The 20,430-nt window shown below is 44.5% G+C and overlaps 1 protein-coding gene across 1 annotated transcript; it reads right to left on the reverse strand.

The window, feature by feature from the left end:
• Positions 1-1,082: 1,082 nt before the first annotated feature.
• Positions 1,083-20,318, reverse strand: myom1a (myomesin 1a (skelemin)). The gene is made up of 37 exons (XM_026996156.3): positions 20,159-20,318; positions 19,230-19,417; positions 16,553-16,681; positions 16,057-16,234; positions 15,724-15,881; positions 15,475-15,567; positions 15,161-15,249; positions 13,741-13,773; positions 13,423-13,584; positions 13,065-13,226; positions 12,396-12,537; positions 12,091-12,290; positions 11,868-11,924; positions 11,548-11,672; positions 10,968-11,151; positions 10,638-10,812; positions 10,422-10,543; positions 8,837-9,033; positions 8,511-8,637; positions 8,006-8,181; positions 7,671-7,785; positions 7,410-7,566; positions 6,851-6,957; positions 6,532-6,576; positions 6,238-6,374; positions 5,988-6,132; positions 5,666-5,725; positions 5,511-5,578; positions 5,262-5,387; positions 3,543-3,630; positions 3,377-3,415; positions 3,154-3,259; positions 2,541-2,704; positions 2,375-2,411; positions 2,063-2,085; positions 1,701-1,756; positions 1,083-1,510 (listed from the first exon to the last, which is right to left on the reverse strand). The coding sequence occupies exons 2-37, from the start codon at positions 19,364-19,366 to the stop codon at positions 1,250-1,252; spliced, it is 4,380 nt and encodes a 1,459-aa protein (XP_026851957.2). The 5' UTR covers positions 19,367-19,417; positions 20,159-20,318; the 3' UTR covers positions 1,083-1,249.
• Positions 20,319-20,430: the final 112 nt, after the last annotated feature.

Raw genomic sequence — 20,430 nt, forward strand, 5'->3', positions numbered from 1 at the left:
TACAGATTTTGTACCTACACCATGAAAGCATTTTACATAGATGCTGTATGACTGAAACATATTCTTATATCATTATTCTTAACTCCAGCTAGAGTTGAAGAGACTACACTTAACTGTAACTGACTTATTTTATCCTTTGACTCTCCCCATCAAAATAAAATACAGTAGTAGTATGAACTGAAATAAATGAAAACAGCAGACATTAATTTTGCACTACAGAATTTCTGTTTATAAGTTAAGCAACCTTCAAAGCATTTTAACTCAATTCATGCTCACCTTTTAAATTTCAAAAACCTCTCTCAGGAAATCAAGAAAATCTGTTGAGAGGAATACTTTCAGTGCCATGTTATATGAATAATGGGTGTCAATCTATATTACCCAAAGGCTAAACACACCTTGTTTCACTGAGCTCACTTCCTATTACTGTCTGGCCAGCATCTTAAAGCCCTAGGGAACCTAAACCGGAGTTTTCTTTCTGATTGGGTTAAACTTTGTCCTCTGGGTACACAATGTAAATATACAAAGTGTGCCATATGAACACTGTTCCAAAGTCCAGTAAATGTCAAATATATTATTTCCCTTCTATTGTAAAATGGGTAGTCGTAGTTTTTGGGTAGAGTTCACATAAGCAAGTCTGTTTTGATACAGGACAATGCTAGACTATTTTGTAATGACATCTGAGAGGTTTTTCACCATGAAAGTCAGCTGTTTATGTCCAAGCCTGCGTGTTTGTTTTTATCCTTATATAAAACCCCTACCATTCTGTCACCACCCATAAATGATGCTTACATAGTGCGAGAACTCCAGAATTGTTTGCAAATTCCTCATCGGTAGGGCCGTTACATACATGTTATGTTGTAAAATTCCAGTTTCCTCACCGCTTGTGCGAGTATATTCAGCTCTGCTCGAGTATTCAGCTCTGCTCCGAACAGGCTGTGCAGGCTGTCCATCAAGAGTATTGGCCCCTGTGTGTTTCTAGCTAGGACTGATGAGCCAGTTTGGTTGGTTTTTGAGTAGTGTTTTATCATGTTTTTTTAAATGGGTGATTTGCTGAAAGTTTAATATAACACTCTTGTTTAGTATTATACAAACATTTCATATTTTATTTTACATGTTCCCTGGAACTTTAAGCCTTCCTTTATCTGTATGGTCATGGCATGGTACAGCGGCTGAACGTGCTTTGGAGTAAAATGCTGTGGAACCCAGGCTGGTCATACTCAGACCACCCCCACCCTACGTCCGTCTTTCTCTACTCTTTCTTCTCGGCTTCGTCTTCTGGGAAGTAGACGCTGACCGTGAACTCGCCAGCCTCCGTGCCATACTTGTTCTTGACCACCAGGGCGTACTTGCCCGAGTCAGTTGCGGTGACGGCCGCGATGGTCATGCTGGCAAACTTGCCGTGCTCGAACTTGAGTGTGTAGTGATCGTCAGACACCAGCTGCTTATCGTTCTTCACCCAGCTCACTTCAGGTACGGGGTCGCCCCACACGTTGCCAGTGAGGTTGAGGGACTGAGAAATGCAAACAAAAGCCCCAGGTAGTGCAGAGAGCACGACGCCCACGCTATAACGCGGGACGTTATCATACGCATGAAAAGGCTGACAGACTAGTTTTCCCTTCTCAAAAGTAATCCATCATTTCAGGTTGGTGGAGTGTGATGATGAGGCTTGCTGTCACCTACAGAAGAATGAGACAAAATACCTTGCCCTCCTGGATAGTGACCACATCTGGCAGGCCGCCCACGACACGAGCCCGGTCTACAAGAGGAATGGAGCAGTTAAGTAAAAATGTAAGCCACCTGCTAAATTAGAATGTGTCCCCTGCAAGACTCTCTCACTCCTCATGCTACCTGTCATTATTTACCAGGACTGTCTGAATTTCCTGTGTAACGAGACTAATGAGCAAAAGCATTTCATTTGCAAGACATCTGGACAGGAGACGCAGTCTTTGCGGTATCAGCGAGTCCTGCATAAGTGAAACGGCTCAGAATAGCAACCATGCTTTTGCAACAAGCTGTTTTCAGGAAGGAACGCAAAAAAATGACAGCAGACACAATCACTTACTTCTCTCTGCGATGGCTGCCGCCCTGAGGCAGGAAAAGAGATAAGCACACAGTTAGCGGAGGCTTTAAATAGTATCAGAGCCTGTCAAGGTGATACAGCCTACTTCCACACTGCAGTATCAGGAAATGTCTGAGCCCAGGCCTTTCAGAAGGAAGCACTGACATATCTCACCATTGGAATAGATTTTAGGATTATGTCTTTCCCCTCAGGAAGTTACTGACCGTGATCATTTTGTAAAGTTTATGAAATCAGAAACAGATTATGAAGACCAGGTGTGGATAAAACCTCTCCCTGTTACACTTCATCACTTACTTCAGTCTCTGGAACTCTTCAAAGGCTTCCTCCCATACTTTGAAAAAGAGTAGAAAGAGAAAACTTTGAACCTGTTTAAAAGCCTTAACATAAAATATATTTTTAAAAGCTTCGACAAGAAAAGAGTAGGCAATTAAAAGTGTATTCCGAACACCTGAAACCTTACTTTTTCCAGTCAGGTCAAGAACTTTCTTGACATTGGCTTTGCCATCAAAGATGTCGATGGAGTATTTGCCCTTGTCTTTGTTGGTCGGCTCTTTGATTTTTAGCCACAGTTGCTCTCCTGTGACTCCACACTGCACTCTGTCTGAGTAGGAGATCTTTGACTCTCTAAACAGACACAAACAAGCTAACTTAGCTAGCAGAGCCGTGGCATGTCATTAAGGGCCACAGCAGCACCTACCTGTACAGTTTATCTAACGTAAAAACAGACATTCTAACGTTGAGCATGAAAGCCTGCCAAAAATGTTTAAACGTTTTTAACATTATTTTAACTGATGAAAGTAGTAATATTATGGTCTGTTGGTGGACTTCACCATATTGCCTCATGCTGGAGTGGATGTACAGTGCTATAGGCAGTATGTTGTATGACACATCAGCCCAAACTCCAGCATTGTCCACTGGTGGATGTGGCTGTGAAAATAAAAAAAATCTAAAAATAAAAATACCTTTTCTATTTGTTCTGGCACTGACAGCAACATTCCCATTATCAAGAAAGCCAAAAGACGGGAAATAACCTGCACGGACATATGAGTGAGAATGTGGAAAAAAAACCTTACTTGTGAAGCCAGCCAACACGGAGCTCGTCAAAGTAGTGCACAACGTTTGTGGAGAGGATGATTCCATGTTCTGTGCTCTCGACCTTCAGCTCGGTGGCAGAGTTAGCTGAGGTAGTGAAGAAGAGACGTCAACGCTAGCATCAGTTTTATATACTGCATGGACTCTTAATGAGCTGTTTACAGAAAGGTATGGAGGTTTAAAAAAAAAAAAAAACCAGCTCACCTATAACTCTGAACATTTCACTCAGCACAGCCTGATAGCCTGTTAGGGGGAGCCGATGACCACAGGGGTGTTAGAGGACTAGGCACGACAATTCATCAACTTTGGCACAAAGTTGACATCATTCACATGTTGTCAGAACTCTTGTGGGCATTAAAAAGCCACTCACCAGCTTCGGTCAGGTTGAGCATGGTCTTATCCTTTCCTCTCTCGTCCCACAGTGTCACCTCATAAACACCGGCGTCTTTTTTCGAAAGCTGTAGGAGGGATAGAAAGGAGGGAGTGGAAAAGACTGGTCGCAGCTGCGGTGTGGAGCAGATATTAAAAAGACTTCGGAATGAACGAAACCACAAGAATCTGCCGTAGGAGAAATCTTCTCCTACGGCAGATTCTGCAAGGCAGTCAGAGATGCCAGGGAAGGAGAAGACCACAGCGACACAGAAATCCAGAATGACTTGGTGAGAACTTATAAAGGGAATGCTCCAGACTTTTGGTTCTCTCTCGTTTTCTTCATTAAGTTTGCTTTTTCCCTACTTTGCTGCTCTTATTTACAGGCTGTAAATTAGACAGATACTGCAGTTATTGCCAGTGCCATGCAGGCAATAACTGCATTGCTCTGCTTTGCATTGTTACATTATTGGACACTACAATTCAATACACCTCAGAGGACACTCAGGCCTAAATGACTATACACCAAGATTTGGTGAAGGTGGTATTGGACATAGGACATTATTTTAAAATACTTGTGCTATCAGTTTCATTAAGCAAAGTCCACATATAGTTTAAGGCCAAACTATATGTTTGTGATATATGGACATAAATGTTTCTAAATGTATGTGTGGATGTGTGGGATGTGTGTTTTCCAAGCATTTATACAAAAAATATATTTGCCTTTAAACATAAAGAAATCCACATAAGACAATTGCATGAACACGTGGCTGAATGAGTGGCAGAGAGGCAAGATCACAGTGAAGGCTTCATGACAGGTACCTAGCAGAGGTGTGTGGGGTTCCCCCTCTCACCCAGAGACCTCCCATCCCTCTCACCCAGAGACCCCCCATCCCTCTCACCCAGAGACCCCCATCCCTCTCCCCCAGAGACCCCCCATCCCTCTCACCCAGAGACCCCCCATCCCTCTCACCCCGAGACCCCCCATCCCTCTCACCCTGAGACCCCCATCCCTCTCACCCTGAGACCCCCCATCCCTCTCACCCTGAGACCCCCCATCCCTCTCACCCAGAGACATCCCTCTCACTCTGAGACCCCCCATCCCTCTCACCCAGAGACCCCCCATCCCTCTCACCCCGAGACCCCCCATCCCTCTCACCCCGAGTCCCCCATCCCTCTCACCCTGAGACCCCCATCCCTCTCACCCTGAGACCCCCCATCCCTCTCACCCAGAGACATCCCTCTCACCTAGAGACCCCCCATCCCTCTCACCCTGAGACCCCCCATCCCTCTCACCCTGAGACCCCCATCCCTCTCACCCAGAGACATCCCTCTCACCCCGAGACATCCCTCTCACCCCGAGACCCCCATCCCTCTCACCCAGAGACCTCCCATCCCTCTCACCCAGAGACCTCCCATCCCTCTCACCCTGAGACCCCCCATCCCTCTCACCCTGAGACCCCCATCCCTCTCACCCAGAGACCCCCCATCCCTCTCACCCAGAGACCCCCATCCCTCTCACCCAGAGACCCCCCATCCCTCTCACTCTGAGACCTCCCATCCCTCTCACCCAGAGACCCCCATCCCTCTCACCCCGAGACCCCCATCCCTCTTACTCTGAGACCCCCCATCCCTCTCACCCTGAGACCCCCCATCCCTCTCACCCAGAGACATCCCTCTCACTCTGAGACCCCCCTGCTCAGCCAAGAAGCTGCCCGACCTTGCCGATGTTGAAGGACAGCACTCCAGCAGCAATGCCAATTTTCTTAGCATCTTCGTCATCCTCTGCAATCTCAATTCCATCCTTAAGCCAGGAGATCTCGGTGTCGGTTTTCATGTTTCCTACCTACGGAGGAGGGCGGGGAGAGACAGGGAGGGGTCAAGAGGAAGAGGAAGAGATGTAATATCAATCAGTTTGTCCCTGGAAAGTGAAAACAATCTTCTGTTTCAGCCAAATGCCTGGCCTTACCTTGCATTTCAGATACACGTTACATTCTGGTGTGACCTCGAAACTGAGGTACTCCACAAAGTGAGGGCCTGTGTGCCAGAACAGAAATGTGAGAACACACTGTATATATTTAATGTGGTTTCTTTCTTTCTTTTCTTAATTCGTTAATCACATACCTTGTCTCCTGACCCACTCAGCTCTCTCAAACTCAGACTTCTTCTGAATCTCAGCAAATTCTGTGTGGGGAAAAAATAAATGAATATTTGATAAAATACACATGCATGCTTACATATAAACGTTATTTTCACAAGCAAGTAAATACTGTGCAAGCTAACAGGAAAGCCACACTGAGCACTTTGGTTGAATTCAGCTTAGGCAAAGGCTGCTCAACTTCTTATGAGCTATTACTGCCCTCTGGTGGATAAATCAGCAGTTGCAGCACACATTAATGGGACCGGAGGCTCCGGTTAAACTGAAGGGAGTGCAGCTTCATCATACCTTCTTCAATAAGAACTAAGCTGGTCCGACCAGTTCCTTTGCCGTCAACCAGGTTAAATGTAAAGGTCCCTTCATCCGTGACTTCCAGGGAATCCATGAACATCTCAATAATGCCAGTGGACTTGTCAAAATTCATTGTGTATTTCTGCAAAAAATGGAAACGTAACCATGTTTTTGCACATGAGAAACAGAAGAAAGATGGACAATATTCCAGTAGTTGTGCAAAGAAAAGCCTCCATCATTGCCTTACCTTTCCTTGAGTAATGATGTTGTCATTGAAGATGTATTGCACTTGGCAATTAGAAGTAAACTTGGCAACCTGGGCCCAGAAACGCACACGTCCTTTCTCCTGAAGCTCAACTGCCATTTCAGACTTGAAGGGAATAACTGTGAAGCAAAGAGTTAGTGAGCTATTTGGAAATTAGCCACTTTAATTCGGAAATGTTAACTAATCATAATATAGTGGAAGAGTGGAGAGCTGAAGGCCATGTCTGATGGTGTCAATCTGATGGTGGTGTCATTGTGTACGTGGTGGGATACTTACTGGGGTACTGATGCTCATGGCTGATTTCCAACAAGCGCTTCAGACCTGCATAAGCAGAAAACCATGAATTTCATTCATGTGCTGAAGTGAATAAAGAATTCTATAATTTCCTAGTACCAAAAAAGGAATGTGAACGCTTATGCTTTTTCTTGTCCTAAGCAGAGTGAAAAGAAGGCATGTCAGCCTCAGATGACGGAGAGAAGATTTCCTGGGAAGGATTGGGAATGAAGGGTTCTGACTACATTCTGCCCTTAAGACGTGGGAGACACCGCAGACAAATCATGTCACTGGCATCAGCTAGAGAGTCAATCGGACTCACCCTCCTCCGTCAGAGTGTAGCTAGCAGAGACTCCGTCGGTGTTAGTGACAAAACAAGAGTAGGTGCCCAGATCCTCCAGAGAGGGGTCATTGAAGATGGCTCTGGATCTGAAGACAGGTCAACAAAACAAGCAGGAATGTGAGAAGCAAACTCAGGCTAAGCACATGTGCTGTTTGGACAATCCATTGCCAAAGGGGCCTGAGGTCTTTTCAAATATAACTTCAAGTAGGTTCTCTCTTGATTCTTGGGCTGAGTTTTGGCTGGCTGATATTCTCCCCATTTTACTCCCCACACCTGTCCTGTCTGTGCCTTCACAGCGAAGCTCGGCACGCAACTCGGGCGGCTTACAAGCAGCATGCCTGTACCCCTCTTCATAGAAGCTCCCAAAGTCAATGTCCAGCCTGCCCAAGCGCTTAAAAAAAAAAAAAAACACCCAACGCTGCCGTGTTAGAAAACTCTTCTCCTGCGAACAAAGAAACTATGGATTTTGCTTACCAAAGGAAAGCACATTGATCCTGAAAGGTGAGACATCGCAATCAGTTTTAAAAGGTAAACTCACTTCCCGCCGACCGTCTGAACAGTGAGGCGAGAGGTATCAGTTAGGGCCTTGTAGTCCTTGGACCAAACAAACTGAGAACCTTGAGCCATCTGGGAACACTCGAAAATCAGAGAAATCACGCCGTTGTCATCCACATCCACCACAATTTCATTAGTTCCTGAGGAAAGACCACAGTAACAGCATTCAAAATATAATGAATGCTAACACAACTGACAAAAGTGAAGGACATCTGAGAAGGGCTGAGTTGTTCTGGCTACTTACCTGGCCGGGTCTGAGCAACAATGGGGTCTGATGTTTTGGAGGGTCCACCAACACCAACCACATTCTTAGCGTGCACACGCAGCATATAGGACTTGCCTTCTTTCAGCCCAGTTATCTGAGTCAAAGAGAGAATCTTTATTCTCTTTATTCTCTTTATTCAACGCTCCCATACGTGGAACCGCCATCTATTTGCACCAAGCTCCCACTTTTTTTTACTGCTACTGATCAAAGATTGCATGCATCACAAGAACTGTGTTGGTCAAGACAAAGTGGCCCCTGATTGATCGATCTTCACATCGTATTGGCCAGGCGCAGGACTTCTAAATTTTCCTTGCCTTCATGAATGTCTGCTTGGTGGACCTGTCCTGGACACCTCTCCACCTGCCCTTCTCCTCTTTGATGTCCACATAGTAGCCGGTGACGGCACCGCGGCCGTCGAACGTGGGCGGCTCCCACAGCAGTACCACGGAGTCCTTCCGTACCTCTTGCACACGTAGGCCATGGGGAGGCCCTGTTTTATCCAGACAAAACCCAGAAACTTAACAGGTTCCTTTACTGCGTGCAGGTCAGTGGGTGATTGGATAAGTAAAGGAAAAATGTGCATCATCTTGAGGTGAATGGAGCGCATTAACCATGCCCTTATCTCCTTGTAATTTCCCCTTGGGGGGAACTGCTGATTATGTCCATATTAAACGACATTCTATGAATCCAGTAGCTGGAGTTAAGCGAGTTAGATGAACCCTCATGCTGGTTTAGGGCCTTCATTATTAAGGAGGCGAATAAATGGCCTCCACTGCTGTAGCAACCGTGTTACTAGGCTGTTCCAGTGGGCTGATTTACCTGGCACCGCAACTGTCCACTCTTTGCACTCAGTAGCAGCACTAGGGACAGATCCCTCGCTGATACCAGCCTGGTTAACTGCACGCACCTGGAATTCATAGAGCGTGTTCTCCTTCAGGTTCTCGACCTGCTCACAAAGACAGACAGATGAAGGAACAGGAGCAAAAGTCATTTTAAACATGTTAGAAAGATCTCCCACAACACGGCAATCATTTTTTGGTCTGACATGTATATTACATTATACATGTAAATGATACATTATATTATAATGTATGCAAAGCTTCAAAGTACAATTTAATCGCACGTGCTGAAGCCCAGCAATTAACCTTATAGGTAGTGCCAGTGATGATCTTCACATTGATCTCGCGCCATTGGCTCTTGATGCTGCCCTTAACGGTCCTGTAGTCCAGATAGTACCCCCTGATGTCGGCCCCCCCGGTGTTAGCAGGGGCCCGCCAGCTCACCACCATGCAGTCACGAACCCGCTCCACCATAGTGACAGTCAATGGGGGTGAAGGCACCGCTGGACAGGAAATGACATGAGTTAACACCCTAAAAGTTCTACCCTAAAGCCTCCTTCTTGTTCCACTTTTGGGTCTTGGGAATTTTTTTAACCTCTTTTGATATGAACGCCTAATTCAGGCCCCACAGACACTAGCATGTATGACTGTACTTTTGAAGCAATTACTGCACGTCAAATAAACAAAGCCAAAATGATGCTGCTGTTGCTAACATGCTGTCCAAGTTAAGCAAGACATTCTGTAATCAGTAAGGTATAATCAGTACATCACTACAAAGCAACATGGAATCAACTGACCGTTGTTAGCATGATAAGTTTATTCAGACGAACCGAATATAGACGCTGGGAGCTCACGAGTATGACATCAACCATAACAACTGGCCCAAGACAGATTCTGTTCCTGAAGTGCACTGACTATACCTTTTAAACATTTCATGCAATTCAATCATTCCTTGTTTTGCCAACAGTCAACGATTACATCATCTCTTGATCAGTAAACTAATGCAAACTAATGTTTCACTCATTTTGTCATTTTTGAGCATGATGTTTCAGAGGTTACAAGGAGATAAATGCATGCATTCATTTCAGATTAAAATCAGACCTCCTCCCCCTGCTTATGTGAGAACTTAGGAGTCTGCTTCACACCTCACAGTCTGCTTCTACTCACTGTGCGCTCCCTTCCAGGACACTGTGGCAGATCTGGGCCCTCTCTCTTTCGCTGCACCCCTCAGCCAGGTAAAAGCTGGGCCACACCCCCCCATACCCTAGAGTCAACCATGAAACACAGCAAGAGACACACTGCATGGACACAGGCGACACCGAGCTACACTCTTTCGTCTGCCACCGGCCTTCGACGTGCGACCGCATCCCAAATTCAAGGCAGTCGGTGTTGTTATGCTCAGCGAGGCGACTGCATTGAAGGTGTGCAGTAAGTAAAGACCTCACCGGGGCCAAGGTTACAGAAGTGAATGGGGGAAGGGGGGTCATATTATATCAGAGGACATGCAGAGACGCGACATGTCCATGCAGCATGTGCAACGGGGACATGCAACACAGTGCAAAACAGCAACATTTGGCTCTGTGTCGAGGTATGGGAATGTCATCCAAAGGGCCCTACATACTGATCTGGTTACTGTGCACCAACAGGGATTCTGGAAGGTTCTGTGGTAATTAGTGAGATGAGGGCATTACTCTGAGGTGACCGTGAAAAGTGGAGGAAAGGATAGCCGAAACAATCTTATTGTGCTCAACAATAAAACCAAAAATATAAATAATGTAAATAATAAAGGAAAGAAATTCATTCCTTTGGGCCTTCTCACTCATTTTCATTTCTGTCCATTTCCACTGTGTATTAGGGATGCAGTGATAGGTTCTGGGATATCGGCACTCACTGATGCACGCTTTCACAAGGCAGGCCTCTGAGTCCCCCGAATAAGTGCTGTATCCAGCAGAGTTGACAGCCTTCACCCTGAACACGTACTTATCTCCCTCGTTCAGTCCGTGGCACTCAAACCTGCAGGCCAAACGGGGTCCAACACCGGTGAGCCGCAGGAGACCCACCGGTCTGTGCAAACAGGAAGGGGCCATGCCCGGAGGAGCCCACTTACCTGGTGCCTTTCACAGGTTTGTTGTTGCAGGGGACCCACACCTCGCTGCCTACCACACTGGCCTCAATATAGTAGCGCAACAGAGTTTGGGCCTCCTTAGAAGCCCCATAGGTCACCACAACGGAGGAAGCCGTGTTTCTGATGGCCACTACAGGCCCTGGTGCCGAGGGCAGGTCTGAAAGCGTCGAGCACACCACAGAGGGAAGCGGACAGAGCCAAAACACAGCATAGTGCTCACATCACATTTGAAAAAGAAAACATTAGAACAAAATGCTGTGCTGCTAGCATCCAGCCTTAGCTTTGACGTTACTTCGACAAAGAAACCCTTACCCAGTCTGTCGGCCACGGTAATGGATTTGGTCTCCTGGGACGGCTCGCTCACTCCTGCCGAGTTGCAGCTGCGGACACGGAAGCTGTAGGACTTTCCCTCGGCCAGGTCAAACAGCGCAAAGCGGGGAGACTTAACTGGCATCCCGGTGTTCACTCTCTGCCAGGTGTCAGTGCCGACCATACACTGGGAAAAGGTACACAGGGCAACCTAAAATCACAGCTTCAGAATAAAGCACTACATCCTTAAAAGAATTACATCCTTAACAGGAAAACTTCAAGGTAGAAGCAGTTTGGTGTTGTGAGGAACACTTTTTGGTGTGGGATAAAACCATTTTTGTAAAGAACATTGAAGGAATGGTTCAATCACGCACTCTAGTGTTCGCTAACCCTTTACATAAAAGTGTAATGCTTTATTTAATTATTCTTCCATCACCATTTAAGATCATTGATTGGTAGAGTCCAGTGGAAAGCCAGGGAGCTTAGGATCTGAAAATAATCCCTTATCACCGATCTGAAACGTGAGTGCAAATACACACACATTGCAGAAACACAGATTATGTCTTTTCCCATGTCTACCCACCTTCTCCACATAATACACGACCCCCTCATGGCCCCTCTGCACAGGGGGATTCCAGCCAAGCACCACATAGCTCTTAGTGGCCTCAGCAACTGCCAGATCAGAAGGAGGCCCAGGGACTACACCCACTAAGGGAAAGAGAGAGAAAAAGATGATTCATATTACAACCTCAACAGCCTCTACCCTCGGCAAGTAGTTGCTGTTACTTTTATATTTCCTAGTTAGACTGACTGTCTAGATTCCAACAGAGACTCGAGACAAAATGCCTAGCTGATTGTCGTGTGTCTTATGAAGTGTTCAGCGTTTTCTATTTGATACCTTACCTGTGGGATCTTCCTCAGTGAATTTGATCATACCAGTCCAAGGGGCAGAAGGACCAGCTTTAATAAAAGAATATATGTACTCACTTTTATTAAAGGAAAAGGATACATGTCGTATATACCAGCTTTAACACAGGCAGAGTGACGTATACATGTGTACAGCCGCTGATAATTGACTTGTTTTAATGGCTTTTATTCTAGACAGCCACCCCCCCAAATCTCTCACCTCTCAGACGGGCACGGTCAGATGGGTCCATGGCAACCACAGGGTCAGATACCCGGGAAGGATGGCTCACCCCACTCCTGTTAAGGGCGCGGACCCGGAAGACGTATGAGCGTCCCTCAACGAGCCCAGTGACAGGAAAGCGGGCGTACTTCACCGGGGTGTCATTACACTGGGCCCAGTGCTGGGTGCCAACCTCACACCTGCAAGAAAAACCTAATTTGGTCATTGTTATTGCAAAATGCATGGATTATCCAATGCCAACAGTGCTACCATAGCCTCCCGGTCACTGAGGCTAAGACGCTGACCTGTCTATAAAGTAGCCCAAGATGGGACTGCTGCCCTCGACTGCAGGCTGTTTCCAGGTCACCACCACATAATCCTTATTAGCATCATGACAGCGCACATCAAGCGGAGCAACAGGAAGTCCCTCCACCTCCACATCAGCATCTAACACGCGCACACACACACACCCAACACTTTGCTCACAGGTGTCACATCTAATTATGGCAAAATAAGTACAACATCTGCTCTTCTTATTTCTACATTTAAATCGCAACCCCCATATACTACAAACATACATGTATAAACTGACAACACATTATCATATTAATATTATCATTAAAGCATAAAGCAGTTCTCAGACCGTTCTCTCACTGGTATCCCTGTGGTGACTGCAGCTTGATTTAAAAGCAGCATTGCGTATGAGAAACAGGGGCCCAGCCTGCTGGTTAAACACATCACACATGGAAAGCACCCCACAGTAGTAACATCTGGTGCTCAAAGTGGGCCAGTACTCTCTCCTACATTTTACTCTCTGGTGTACCGTGACCAGTTTTTGTACACTGGCACTTCTCTCAAACTCCCCATTCGCTTTTCTACCCTTTCCGTGGCAGGTCCTGAGTGAGTCATTACGACACTTTGGGTAAACAGCTACTTAATGTGAACTTATGTTAAAGTTCTTGCATGAGCGTCACCTCTGACGAACACGTAGGCGGAGTGGGTGTCAAAGCCGGACTTGGTGTTGACACGCAGGGTGTAGAGTCCCTCATCCTCCTTGTTGAGGTGGACCAGGGTCAAAGTGGCCTGCTTGCCACTCCAGTGCATCTGCACCCATTTAGAGGGAGCCAGAACAACGCCTGATCAAAAAGCAAGGAGACCAGTTATTAACCATAATTAGAAATATTGACATTATTGTTACAAGAAAAGCGAACTGGCCACATTTACTTAGTCAGTACAGAACAAACAGTATATGTGTGGTATAACCTAACCATGAATACTGACACTTAAATGTGTAACATATGAATGGTTTTCTTAAGTCAAATTTCTACCCACCATTCCTGTACCAGACGACCTCGGGCTGGTAGCGCTTCACAGTGGGGTAGACGATGACAACGCAGCCCAGGCTCATGGTCTCCCCCTCTCTGCCAAAGGCAACCCCAAACTTGTCAATAATGGTGGTCCTGAAGGTGACGCCATGTTCAGGACTGTAACCATCTGCGCAGCACAAGAGAGTTACAAATTAGACCACAAGTGCTGCAGAGCAGACGCATTCTTCGATATGGATCTACATCTAGTTAAAACGTGTGTCCTGTGTTTCATTAACGGTATAAAAAATAAATAAATAAATAAACTGAATTTTACAGAACTTACGTGGTCTTTCACTCACTTCTTCATCTTTGAATCCTTTAATATAAAACATGTAAATAGGTGGAATTCATTATGAATGACTAATCAAATGGAAATGTAGTCATCTTTACTGCACTTGAGTAAGACCCTGAACACTGACTGCTGGGTTTAAATCAAACCAACACTTCGATGTTTCAGCTATTCTCTACAGCAGCCAGCACTGCTCTGAAGGTTTTAATACATAAATATATGAATACATGCATTTGGTCTTGAACTGTAATCTTTGCAAAAGTATTTTAAGTGTACCAGCAGATCACAACAGTGTCCTGCAGCCTTATAATATAGAGCCACTGTCTCTCCAAGAGTTGGCTACATCACAGTAACTGTCCGTTTTAGTAAGTACAGTAGAGAACTGGTTCCACTACCAGAAACAATACACTGATATCAAATCAAATCAAATTAATGTCTAGTCCGTTTTTCTAGAGGTCTTAGTTTGTCTCGATGATGTGCAGGTATCCGAAACCCATCCCGCAATATATACCACCAACACTTATATAAGAGACCATAATAGGGGTTAGGTGGCCCCGTCAATACCAAAATCAGATAAATGATCGTTTAAGTGGCTTGTGGTTTGTATTTCCTTTTTTTTTTTTTTTTTTTTTTTTTTTTGCAGGAAATGACTTTTTATTAGACAGGAGGTGGATTGCACATAGATGCCAGCGGGGCCAAGTTTAGAAAATTAACCTATGCCAGAAGTGACGTTACCCGGAGTCGCAGTAACCCACAATGCTAACTAAAGTAGCCTTAAAAACGTAGTATAACGACTACGATTCTAAAAACATATCTTGACAGATTAACGCGCTTACATATGGAAAACTAATGAAATCTCATCTGCCCTGCCTGTCTTTGCCGCGTGTTAAGCGAGAATCCTTCTCGCAACTCTGGCAGTCGGCAGACGTGCGCGCAGCGTTCTTGAGGAGGAAGTTTATTTTGTGAATAATATTTAATAGGCTGTACTTAGGAAATGTTCTCTGTGTTCTGCCATGACCACAGCAACAAGGTTTACGATACACTTGTTTGTCCGTGAATGAGATATTCTGTGGTCTCGGCGGTGTATGGCAAATGTTGAGACCGAGTTAAAAATCACCTGCTCATTTAGTCTCGAGACCGGTCTTGAATAAAAGTCTAAAATAAAAAACAAAACCCAAACAAAAAACTAGATGGTGACCCGACATGTCCTATCAGCATGTTCTATTACCGCAATTAAGGTCACTATTACATTATAAGATGACTAACTTATCTCAAACTGTCAGCCCTTATTTGAGCTTCGTAAAGTCACCTGACCTGGATTCCTGGACAATCATAATTTCATCAAAGCATCCTACTAACATGCACACACGAAAAAGCAGATCCACTTGAGGATGGGATGATGTGGGAAACCTACTTTTAATGATCACTGAGGCAAAGGCAGACTTCTCACCCTTCACATTAAGAGCTGAGATACGGTACTCAGCAGTGTCTGTGAAATCACACCTGTAGTACAGAGGAACAGTAAGGCCTCTATTACTCAAATAATAAATACATATAAAATACATTTATAATAAATACATCTATTACTCAAAGTAAATACATTTATGGTACAATCCACCATAAGGCAATAATTTATACCATGTCTTTGGTACGTTGCTATTGAAGTCTATGTAAAATATCACCAAAAAAAAAAAAAAAAAGATTTTAGCACTATCTCAGCTCTCTTACTTCTTAATTTCCAGGGAGTGCATATTGTAATTGCTCTCTGTGATGTACTTCTCAGGGTGAGCCTTGGCATCAATAAGCACATTATTTTTGTACCTGGTAGGTAAGCAGAGAATTAGGCACTGAAACATAATTTAAGCCTGACAAAATGAAAAAATATAATTCAGCATGAAGGCCTGGGCCACCCCCTTGGATATGTGTGTGGGTGTGTTCTAATATGTTGTTTCTGTGTTAAACAGAAATAGGGCTCACCAGGCCACGCGAGGTTTGGGCCAGCCAGCCACAGTGCAGTGCAGGGTCACATCCTTGCCCTCCCAAACTGTCTGTCCCCGTGGCTTCACCACAAACTCCGCAGGATGGGTCAGGCTGTCCAGGTTCATCTTCTTCCGGAACTCCATGTTCTCTTGCATCTACAGCAGGTGGGCAGTGGGACATGAGCGCATTATCACCTGCACCATATCTGAATGCACTCTACATAAACAGTGAAACAGTTTGTGAATAGACGTGGACACTTTTAAACGCAATAAGATGGTTGGTCTTTAGCTACAGGCTCAATTAACAGACTAGGAGTCATAGAGCTGTAACCTTCTTTCCCAGGGCCATGCGCTCAGCAGACTCCCTCATGCTTATACTCCGGCTCTTCTTGTGCACTCTGATCTTGTGGTCAGTCTCTCTGGAGAAAAGGTTCCTCATGACCACATAACCCAACCCTTCCTCCTTCAGCTCCTCCTGACTCTCCATCAACTCCTGTGTGGCTAAATGACTGAGCAGAGAGATTGAATCTCTTAGGGGTGGGTGGTATGAATGCAAATGATTTCTCAGCATCCTGAGATATCTGAACAGCCATGGCGATTCAGTTTAAAAAGAAAGAAAAAACACGATGAGCATGATCTCTATTATTATGGCTTTTATGAGGTGAAAAAAAGAGTCAGTATCAGGTTTAGCACTTCAAGCCATTGGGGTATGAGAAGCATTTACAGTCCTAAATCCTCATTACAAAAAAAAGTTAACTACTGAATTATTTTAACAGTTTAACGTAACAATTTCACCAGTTTTCATTGTAAACAGGAGCTCCAGTCACCTGCTTCTAAAGACAGGCACCACGTAGCCGATGACCTCATCTTCATGGCCGACGGCCAAGTAGAGGCGTCTATCTTTTTTCGTGATGCTACTGAGCTTTTTCACTTGCTTCTTCTTCAAAGTCTTCACCCTGAAGGAGAGAAGCAGTTACCCCTTGCAGATTGAACTAGTGGGTGAAATAAGTAATAAATCATGCTGAGTCTGATCCACTGATTTGGCGGCTTGAATGCTACCGTTAAAAGCGGCAAAGGAGAAAAAGAAAGCAAACCACCACCCTAAAACCAAGGAAAGGAAGCTTCCCACTGACGTGGAAGTGCATATAGACTACTACACACGGCACTGTTCCTGTAGCCCTGCAGGAATAAGATTGAGTGGGTTACTTGGGAATGATGCATAGTGTTATTTGGAGTGCAAAATGCAATGACATGCTAATTTTTAGAGTGGTGGTTAAAAAGCCTCCAAAAACCATCACCAAATAGTATTTAAAACTAAAACTTCACCATGCACAGGAAAAGCACAATGTTCCAATGATTCCTGTTTCCAATAACAGGCTTTTAATGTACTTTAAAACAGCATTACATAGCACATTCACATTCATGTCATTAAATCACATTTGACTTTGCTCATCCACTGTCTTATTTGGATTTAATAACAAGCATGTAAAGGTATTTTCAGTGTGGTTCTTTTTTTTGGTTTGTTTTTTCCACAATTCATCCAGCTTCTGCCAATCATCTCCAACCATTAAGTACTGCCAAATCTTTGGATTTCAAAACAGTTAAAAAAAGCTTTGCTTTGTTTGTGCAGTCCAAATCAATCCAAGCTTTTTCCTTGCCACACAATGTTTTCTACACATTTTCGATCCCAGGATCTAAAAGCATTTTTTTAAGCTCACTGAAACACACAAAGTCTTGTTGTTCCTCATGTTGATAAGTGAACTTTGTGTAGAGTCTGCTGATACAACAAATGAACAACAAATAGGCCTCTGAATTGGACCCTAGGATGAGATAAACCTAGAGGCATGACAACAACCCTGACACATATCCAGCCGCCAGCAGTATAATGAGCTTCCTCCTGTTAGCTTTGTTGATAAGTATGGCACTGTGGTCCAGAAAGCTCTGCTATCTGGGGGGGATTCACTGCTTATCTCTTGTGCTGTTACAGCTTATCTGTGGACTACTGTGGCTTTCAACCTCCACATTCCTTTTGAATAGGACCACAGTAATGCATAGTATATTTGTTAACCTGGCTTACAATTAATCCACAACAGAAGTGGTTATATAAGGAAGATTTACCTCAGATAAAGACAAAACGGGAGATGAATCTTCATTACTTGTAATGAAGACTAAACAAATAATATAAACTGCATACATTTTCTACAACTACAAGTACATTTTCTATTAAAGAAAGAGCCTGGGTTCAGACTACATGATATAAAAAGGTACATAAAAAGTTCTGAGCTGTTCATCTTCTCAACGAACCCAGGAAGCAGAGTGTACAGTCTCCAGTACAGTTACAGTCCTCTTAGACCGCTATGATTCTGTGTCCCAGGGGCCACATATAGTCCTTGAACCCATTAATAACCTTGCCATATTACAGCAGAGGGGCTCAAATTCCCCCTCGCCCGCAGGGTCAGGGAGAACAGTGGTTAGCACACAGGCAAGGTGTCACCTCTGGAACAAAAGCAATCTGACCTCATTTCACTGTGCCATGCTCTCTCTACCATCCAGCTGACCACACCATTTTGGCACATTCAGCCTTTTACGGTTGCACTGAGACTGGAGTCTCAGCTAAATATTAGCACTTTTTAATCTTTTTCTCCATTACAAAAGTTTTTCAGTGCTGACTGTGTTCGTAGTCAGCAATTTAAGTATTGTTTTGATCCAAAAATATAGAGCAAAAAGGTCATGATGCAGCATTCACTGCATAAAAATAAAGGTGTCTGGATAGTGCCATGAAACAGAACGATAAAGCAGCCTCCACAAAACTGCACCAAAACAAAAAACTCTAACACAACACAGGACAAATTGCAGGAAAACAGAAAAACAATTATAATAACACATTAAAGCAAAGAAGGGATAAAGCAGAGAACTGCAGCAAAATGTTGTTTCGTATCTCCAAACCGGATATATCGAGGGTAAAATGTATGGCTGTACTTTGAGTAGTAATTACTCAATAACATGGCAAATGTGCTCAGATTTGAGACAGTCTGGAAGAAAATGATTCAGACATGCAAAATACTAAATGGCAAAATCTGAAACCCATAAATCATTATGGTAATGTTTCCCAATCAAGTCATCTTTATCTCAGTTCCCAATATGCCTGAACCAAGCAAACAAGAACAGCAAACACCCAGTACATCTGTGCTGGCAGCTGCGACAGAGCAAAAAAAAAAGTGTGCCGTCTGAAAGTCCCTGAAGTCTGGTTTAGACTGATTCCTTATCCAGGACCATGGGATGCCATCCGAGACCACGCCATGCTGAGCTGAGTTAGCAACGTCCTTACACAGGAACTTTGAGACCAGGTGTTGTTTGAAAAGCACCTGGGCCTCTTAGGGAAAGTGCTTTAAATCATTGCTGAAGGCACTGAAGTGATTAGCAAGTAGCGGATTGCAGAGCTTGCTCTGCACCAGGCCTCAGAACCACATGCTGAGCAGCACTGCCTTCCCCAGATCTTCTTACCCCTTGCTGCTCACGTGAGCCGCGTAAGATTTGTGGCTGACTGACGACAGCGAGCTTCGGTGGTAACTGCTCTCATAGTGCGTCTCGAGCTCCCGCTGCTCCCGCCGCTCCCGTCGCACTTGGATGGATCCCGACATCCTGAGTGGATCGTGGCCGTGCCTTTTCCCTCTCGATTTGTACCTTTAATACTGCCAATCGAGAGGTAAAGCAGCGACGTGTAGGTCAAGGCGTAAAATATAATATTAAAAAGTTAGAGTCCTTAATAAACAACACAGAGGCCGAATGCGCGGTTGGTTAAGGGATAATCACCGGTTTTTACTATATGTAAATTACATTTTAATAATTACATTAAACAGACTTTCCAGCAACTACTTGATAAACTGAGTACTTAAAATGCCAGAAAACTACTACTTTACCATATTAAAATATTAGAATATATGCCTGGTGTAAACACAGTCTCTGCCTCTCTAGAGGAAGTAGGGTTCAACATGTTCTCTGGGCAAGAGTGCCACACCATACCAATAAGTCTGTGGGCAAGACTCCTAAGACTACATTTGCTCACATCTGTAACGTGATTAAAATGGTAAATGTTAGTTAGTTTGTTTGGTTTTTTCTTTTTTTTTGGGGGGGGGGGGGGGCATCAATAAACGTCATTTATTGGGCTTCAGATCCCTGACTGAATGTAGCATTATGTCATAGGCCTAAATTATGTCACAGCAAATTTAAAGTAACTAGCGCTTGGATAAAAGAAGTGATGAGCTACTTGAAGTAGACTACTTTTTGAAAATACTTCAGAAACACAAGCAAAGGCTACAACAAAAGCATATTATGTCACACATCTCGGTAATGATTTCCTTTGTTTGTGCAAAATATAGGGTAGTTATCTAGGCTTAGATGCTGAAAAAAGAAAAAAAAAAGTAGTTTCTTACCAAACTTCAGACAGTGCAGAAAAAGGGGCCAGAAGTAGCTGAACTCCAAAAGTAGGTGAAATCCAGGCAAGGCAGCAGGCACAGGGCAGGCACAGGGCAGCCGAAGGCAGGACGGAACTGCACAGGATTAAAATAATGCTGCCACTCGGCACATTGCAGCCTACAGTCGCGACCTTGTATGGCCGGCAGGCCCGATAAATTTAGCCCGTGTTGAGAAGGCAGGTCATCTCAGCTGCCCGGCTATAAAGAAGACCCGGAGCACCCGTGTCGTG

Source organism: Electrophorus electricus, chromosome 13, assembly GCF_041902795.1.
Source record: "Electrophorus electricus isolate QZ-2024a chromosome 13, ASM4190279v1, whole genome shotgun sequence".
NCBI classification, from domain to species: domain Eukaryota; kingdom Metazoa; phylum Chordata; class Actinopteri; order Gymnotiformes; family Gymnotidae; genus Electrophorus; species Electrophorus electricus.

Coding starts and splice junctions, on each gene's coding strand:
- myom1a (XM_026996156.3), bottom strand. CDS start 19,366: ATGTCGGGATCCATCCAAGTGCGACGGGAGCGGCGGGAGCAGCGGGAG. Junction 7,786..8,005: donor CCAAGCAGACATTCATGAAG/GCAAGGAAAATT, acceptor TCTTTGACTCAG/ATAACTGGGCTGAAAGAAGG. Junction 5,579..5,665: donor TGAGTGGGTCAGGAGACAAG/GTATGTGATTAA, acceptor TCTGGCACACAG/GCCCTCACTTTGTGGAGTAC.